Source organism: Pholis gunnellus (assembly GCF_910591455.1).
Source record: "Pholis gunnellus genome assembly, chromosome: 10".
In the NCBI taxonomy this organism is placed as follows: domain Eukaryota; kingdom Metazoa; phylum Chordata; class Actinopteri; order Perciformes; family Pholidae; genus Pholis; species Pholis gunnellus.
In genome coordinates, this window is record NC_136537.1 from 12,140,525 (window position 1) to 12,148,098 (window position 7,574).

The following is a 7,574-nucleotide window of genomic DNA, read 5'->3' on the forward strand; positions in this document are numbered from 1 at the left end:
AGAAAGTCAAACAGGGATTTGTTTTCAACCTTGATTATGTGAATGTTCTTGTTTCTTGCCCCATCGGACGTCGTTCCGGACGACAAATGTTGCACCATTTCCATATTTTAGCAAATAACTGATTGAGTACAATATTATCATTACAGAAAGGAAGGTTGGCTAAATCTACAAAATGAATAACCAAGTTGATTGATGATGAGAATGATCCTTTACACTATTTGAATAAACAGCCAATGTCTCAGTTTGGCCTAACTATACTTTAGATCTTAAATAGACAATTCATTTTTTTGTTGTCACTTTTAGTATGACCTCTAATGGGCCATTTGTCTATAAGATGTGCATTTCGTGGCACACCATTGCTTATCAGAGATTTAAGGTTACACAATTTGTGATGGCTTGTGAATGCAAAGTATTTCCTAAGCCTGTCCTCTAGTGTTTACAATAGAAAACTACATCCAAGGATGAACCTACAGATAAAAACAATTATCTTTAATCAGAGCAGATATTCGTTCTTTTTACCAAAACTACTCCACACACAAAAAATCTGAATAATCTGTTCTTTGCAATATTGAAATGTATTGAATATGCGTATGTGAATCAGTAACTTTTATGCGTTTCATTGTGACATGCAGTCGACATGCAGCCGTACCACTGCAGCAACAGATTGAGGTTGTTGAGGTTCAGCGGTGTCATCTTTGCTCAGCTTGTGTTGCTCCACACTTGTGTTTACCAGAGCAGGATCCCACGACAGTTACCATAGAAACTCCAGCGCCTGGCACCAGCTGAGCCGAGAGGGGAGTTCATTTACGGAGGATTCACACATCCAAGAAAACAGAGATCATAGCACAGATGTTGTTGTTTTCAAATATTAGACATTTGATCGTTGAGAGTATAAAAACAATGTTTTATTGATTCATACGTAGTTCACAAAACACAGGAAGGTAGAAAAATGTTGTTTTTTTTTGCAGATTTGTCAATTTATGTTTGTGTGTCATCACCAGAATACATCAAGTGTTGTAATAGTAAATTATTACATTGATATAACTCTACAGATGGACAATCTATGTTTTCAAATGTGTGTTTGATCATATCCCTTAACATATCCGCATAGTACACATCTACACAATGCAGTGTCTCATGCACTGACAGAAAAAGATTGGACACTTTGTTGAGCAATGTCTTGTGTCACAATGTCTGTGCATTTGCGTCCTATATCTCAGCGATGGCGGGCAGCATGCAAGCTCGCACGCGCGCCTCCCTCCACGCCGACCTGCAGTCAGAGAGCCACTGGGAGATGAGGGATTGTTTGATGGTTGGACTCTGTCGCTCCCCCTCTACCACTCTGTCTGCTGGGCTCCCTCTCCTGGTCTCCAACCCGGAGAAGCTGTGCTTTGGGGAGATGTTTGGAGTCGATGTGTTAGTGCTGGTGTGTAACTCAGGGCAGCTGCTCTTGCGCTGGCATGGGAGGTCTGGACTTGAAGCACGGGGGATGCTGTGAGCTCTGGAGCGAGCCTGGCCCTCCCATACACTCCCATGTGGCCTTATAAACCTTCCTTCAACAAATGCTCCCCTCACACCTCCTGACAGGTTGTCCTGGTGTCCATAAAGATACTCCAGAGGGTCGGAGTTGCCAAACATCAGCTCGCCATTCAGTTTTATCTCCTTTCCCGGCTGCATGTCGGTGGCGTGTGCGTCGTCTGTAGGGTTGAATACAAAGGTGGTAGATGTAGTCCCACTGAGCCTTGACAGCCTCAGCCTCTGGTGCACGGCGTCCAGCTGCAGAGTGCGGATGTTGTCAGGGGAGATGTGCCTGGCGGGGAATGTGGGGCTGGCCAGGTGGCAGATGGAGAGGAGGTAGTCCTCTGAGGAGACGACCTGGCCGTGGCCAGCGATGTGGAGTGTGTTGGCCTCATTTAAATCCCTCACCGTCTCCTCGGTGCCCTCTCTGATTGTGGGCAGCAGGAGTCTTCTCTTGGACAACAGTCTGGAGCGCGGCCGCATAGCTGAGAGAAAGACAAGGAGGAAAGACGTCATGTTTTGAGCCAAAATGTTTAAGCACCATACATAGTAATGTAGAGTTTATGAGCAGTTTTACAGTAAATTCATTGGATATTTTGAGGTGGTAATACCAGTGGACTATGACGGGCTGATAGTTTTAGTGATCAAATTGAAATGATGAAATGATTTGACCAGGTACAATAAAGGCTGTGGCTGCCAGATTCTGCTTCATTAGAAAACAGTTTATATCAGCACATCGATGTACTATCCACCCAACAAAACATTATCTAAAACTAATAATTAAGGAGAACATATTAATACAGTGCTGTGTATACAATAGACAGACAAAAAATATTTTTTAGCATACAGTTTATTTTCAAGGGTCCTGATGTCATACCTCATCAGGCTGTTTTTACAATGATATCATTTTGCTGCTTCATCTGGACAAATAACTTGTAAGCGTTTGGCGTTTCAAAACACAACCATCTATTTTAGCCCCTAACTTAATCAAACCAAAATCACACATAAGCCTTCCTCTCCTCCTCTTCCCCATTTCAGACTCCATCCCCTGCTTACTCTGGAGTTGCAGTGTAAACAGCCCAAAATACAAACAATCCCAGCAATGAGCAGCAAGAGGCAACATAAATAGATGACTCTTTGAAATTCCATTTCTGTCATGTAAAGCCACAGAATGTGTCATCTCATATTTTGTTACGTAGCCCCATATTGTTACAACCCTGAGTGTAGCCCACAATATATTTTCGTCTTAACCACGATGCCAAAAATAGTGCAAGCCCAACCAAAATGCCTGCCTCTCCCAGTTTCTTCCAAGGTGTAACCATTGCTAAATTTAGACCACACCTTCGGTATACAACAGCTACAAATGGTTCCAAGGCAGCAGCTCTGTGCTGAAGCACAGAATAGCCACCCTGTGTATTTTCAGCTTATGCATTTTTAGAAATGATGGAAGGGTCTTCAGCACAATTTGCTCTCCCACTCACCTTTTTCCTCGTCTCGTCCAGTTGATCTTTCTTCCTTTCTCTGCTCTAATATCAGTCTGCAGCCTTTTTGCAGCTGAATCTGGTTTTTATTTACGAAGCTGTATCTCCAGCCAGCGTTGTCGCTCCAACTGTCTCTGACCAGAGGCAGCAGCCGAATGCAGATTTATCTTCTCCCCACATCCCTCCTCCCTCCCTCCCTCCCTCTCTCTCCCAAGCTTACTTTAGGTTTGCCCTCCTTCCCTGGCTCTAAAAATAGACTCACCATCCATTTCCTTAGCCCAAGCACCGTCATCGGCCGACTGTATTGATGGAGAGAGAAAAACAGAGGCAGAGGAGAAAGAGAGAGAGAGAGAGAGAGAGAGAGAGAGAGAGAGACATGGAGTCATGGAGAGAGAAATGAGGATGAGAGGCAGAAAGGAGAACAAAACATAAAAAGAGTGGGTGGAAAAGAGATGGGGGTTTATTTTGTGACTTGCTAAAGAATGACTAACTGTATATTGTTTGTGGAGTTTTTCTAACCATGTTTGACATTAGTTGTGTAAAGCATGTAACATGCGTCACAATTTGATATACATGTGAGAGCTTTGCACATGTTTATGTGTGTGTGTGTGTGTGTGTGTGTGTGTGTGACAGTAACTGCAATTCAAATACATCCCACACTGACAATTTCTGGGTAACGGCACATTCAAAAGCAATGAATAACAAAGCAGATATTTTACAAGCATTACAGCTTGTGTTAAACTGGACACTTTGAAGAAGAACACATTTTTGAGGATTTGGAGCAGGCTTAACAATAGTCACATAAACGCTGTCCACTGGGCAGCTTTATGGCGAAATTGGCTGTTGTTTGTGTCTTACTTAAGAGAACAATTTGACATAAAAAATTGGAAGGCAGGTGGTTGGATGGAGGCAATGCTTTTTATAATTATTTCCCAAGCTCAGATTTGGATTACTGTTTCAAACTGTATTGATTTACTTTCCATTGAGAAGCTTGTTCCTTTGACACGTGACATAAGATGGTGTGAGGGCATGCAACATTGTGGGAGATTCCGTCATGGTGTTCATAAAAAAGGTCTTACTATTTGTAATAATGAATTTCACAAGGGTTCATTTAAGAATTTGAAATTAGAATTAGAATTAGAAAGCAACAGAAAATAGAAGTTAGTTTAGTGGAGAGAACTACTATTGGATACATATTTCACAATGAGCAGTCATGATGCATTTCTACAGTAGGTATACTTGTTAAAGCCATTTTACATCAAATACACAGATATCTTAGCGACTCTATTACTTCATTGCATGTCATATTTATGATGTGACAATATTTGATATGGTATATATGTGTGCCTGTTCACCAGAAGATTCGTCTGTCAGTCTTATGGAGTGGTGTGTAAGTGTGTGTGTGTGTGTGTGTGTGTGTGTGCGTGTGTGTGTGTGTGTGCGTGTGTGTGTGTGTGTGTGTGTGTGTGTGTGTGAGAAGAATTAGTGTAGCAGATTTGAAAGTTATAGTAAACAGTAAAAAAAAAGAAATATCCAAATATCTTGTGACTGGGATTGTAATGTTGACTCGTATGTTATAATTTCTAGGATGATTGGACGTGCAGAACGTAAAAGAATAATACAATTAAAGAGAAAAATCTTTGTGTGAGAAGCTGTGCTGTTTAAACTGTATGATGACACTTTTTTCCATTTCTTCATAGCTGAGAGCAATGACAGTCTTTCTGGTATAAAATGGTTGGACTTTGAACGTGCATGTTTGCTGTTGAATGAGGTTAGTCAGAAAGCTGCTGACTCAACTGAGGCTGAACACTGAGGCGACATGGAAGCTGTGATCGGACTGTTTGTGATGATACTCGGAGTCTCTCACAGTGAGCTGTTTCACTTTTTTAAACTGACACATTTCATGCAACAGGATCAAATATCTACAGTTCAACATCATCGTCATTGATGTGCTTTGCAGCGCAACCACTGACCCACGCTGGGACCAAATTCATACAAGAATCATGACACATATAATAATTTAATATAATTAAATATGTTTTTTTTCTTCTTTGATCTTCAATTGACTGCCATAGATCTATTCTGTTGAAACAAACTATTCTGTTGAAACAAAAAGGAGGATTGCAAATTGAGTTAAAAAGCTAATGCTGATAATACTCAATTACAAAACTGTGTTTCACATGAAATACAATGTATTCAATAACTTACTGTACTGTACTGCAGAGGGAAGTTTGTGCATGAGTTCTTGGTGAAATGTTTTGTGGTCACATCTATCTTTTGCAATATAAAACATTTTCCTGTCTGCATTAAGGGAAGTATACAGTTACAATTCAACCATACATTTGTCAAGTTTTTTTTTTAATTAACGGATTCAGATATTTGTATTTATATTTTTCTCTACCTTGTTTTTAAAACATTTTATTTAAACTAATTAAACATGATTCAAATTTCAATCATGTTCTTTATAAATCCAGTGAACCCTTATTTACACAATAAATGTTCCTAAAAGCTGCTTGAAAGACAACAAATATATTTTATAACATTGTATTCACATTTCATTGCAGCTCCTCAATGTTTATCTTCACAGGAAACACTAAGACATCATGGTTTTATGGCTGCACCATTACTTAAAATCTAAATATTCTTGACATCTATGGTGCATCACAACTTGCCATGTGATGTATTGTTCTTTAAACTTGTCCTTATTATTATTTCCAGATGTGGAAACCAACTGTGATGGCAGACAGAACGGAGCTCAGTGTTATGGAGCTTTGGGAGGAACTGTGGTCCTCCAGCTGATGAACAAAGCCTCAGAAACACATAGATACCAATGGTTGAAAAAAACAACAGTAATACTGGATGTGAGAAGAAATATCGTTCTGTCTAATCTGATAGAAAACAGATCATTCTTTACTCCCAGTGATGGAACATTTAGGATCAATAAACTGAGCACGACTGATGATGGTGAATATACACTTAGAACCTTTGATTCAGATGGAACTCACTTAGAGGACAGGGCTCTACAGTTGACCATTCAAGGTAAATAACTATTTATTACATGCATCTCATATTCTACGTGCTGTATATCTGTATCCATGTCTGGACTGCTCTGTATGAGAAACTCTACAGAATGATGAAGATTATGTCAATATGAAAAGTCATCTGAGTGTGACAATAAATTTAAGCTTCAAGATGCAAGATTTATTTAATTATAACTCAATTACTGTACATAAAAAGGAGGATTGCAAATTCAGTTAAAGAGCTAATGCTGAGAATGCTCAGTCACAATTACAACATTGTGTTTCACATGAAATACAATATATTCAATAACTTAGTGTACTGTACAGCAGAGGGAAGTTTGTGCATGAGTTGTTAGTGAAATGTTTTGTGGTCACATCTTTTGCAATATAGAACATTTTCCTTTCTGCATTAAGGGAAGTATATGATTACAATTCAAGCATACATTTAATTTTTTGTTTTTAAAAAATTAACAAATTCAGATATTTGTATTCATATTTTTCTCTACCTTGTTTTTAAACATTTTATTTAAACTAAATAAACCTGATTAATGTTTCATTCATGTTCTTTATAAATCCAGTGAACCCTTATTTCCACAATAAATGTTCCTAAAAGCTGCTTGAAAGACAAAAATATATATTTTATAACATTGTACTGACATTTCATTGCAGCTCCTCAATGTTTATCTTCACAGGAAACACTAAGACATCATGGTTTTATGGCTGCACCATTACTTAAAATCTAAATATTCTAGACAACATCTATGCTGCATCAGAACTTGCCATGTGATATATTGATTTTTAAATTTGTCCTTTTTATTATTTCCAGGTGTGGAAACCTACTGTGATGGCAGACAGAACGGAGCTCAGTGTTATGGAGCTTTGGGAGGAACTGTGGTCCTCCAGCTGATGAACAAAGCCTCAGAAATACTTAAATACCACTGGTTTCACAAAAATACAGTAATACTGGAAGTGAGAAGGAATATTGTTCTGTCAAATCTGATAGAAAACAGATCATTCTTTACTCCCAGTGATGGAACATTTAGGATCAATAAACTGAGCAGGACTGATGATGGTGAATATACACTTAAAACCTTTGATTCAGAGGGAACTCACTTAGAGGACAGGGTTCTACAGTTGACCATTCAAGGTAAATAACTATTTATTACATGCATCTCATATTCTACGTGCTGTATATCTGTATCCATGTCTGGAGTGCTCTGTATGAGAAACTCTACAGAATGATAAAGATTATGTCAATATGAAAAGTCATCTGAGTGTGTTTCCTTCAGCTCCTGTGTCCTCTGTCCTGCTGGTCTCTGATTGTCTGTCCCAGGGAGAGATGAAGGTGTCCTGCTCCTCTGAGGGAGCGGAGAGTCCTCAGTACAGCTGGACTCTGGATGATCACACTCTGACAGACTCTGAGCTCCTCTCTGGAAACACTGAGACAAACAGCATCACTCTGAAACAACACGTCTCAGGAAAACTGGTCTGCTCGGTCAGGAATGACGTCAGTAATGTCTTAAAAGAAGTGCAGATATCTAACTGTGGTGAGTGA

At 39.3% G+C, this 7,574-nt stretch overlaps 1 protein-coding gene across 1 annotated transcript; it reads left to right on the plus strand.

Moving 5' to 3' along the window:
* Nucleotides 1–4,818: 4,818 nt before the first annotated feature.
* Nucleotides 4,819–7,574, plus strand: LOC306702582 (uncharacterized protein; the record flags this gene model as incomplete). The annotated part of the gene is made up of 3 exons (XM_079168222.1): nucleotides 4,819–4,867; nucleotides 5,718–5,963; nucleotides 7,309–7,574. 3 exons carry the CDS (start codon nucleotides 4,819–4,821, stop codon nucleotides 7,572–7,574), a joined length of 561 nt encoding a protein of 186 aa, XP_079024348.1.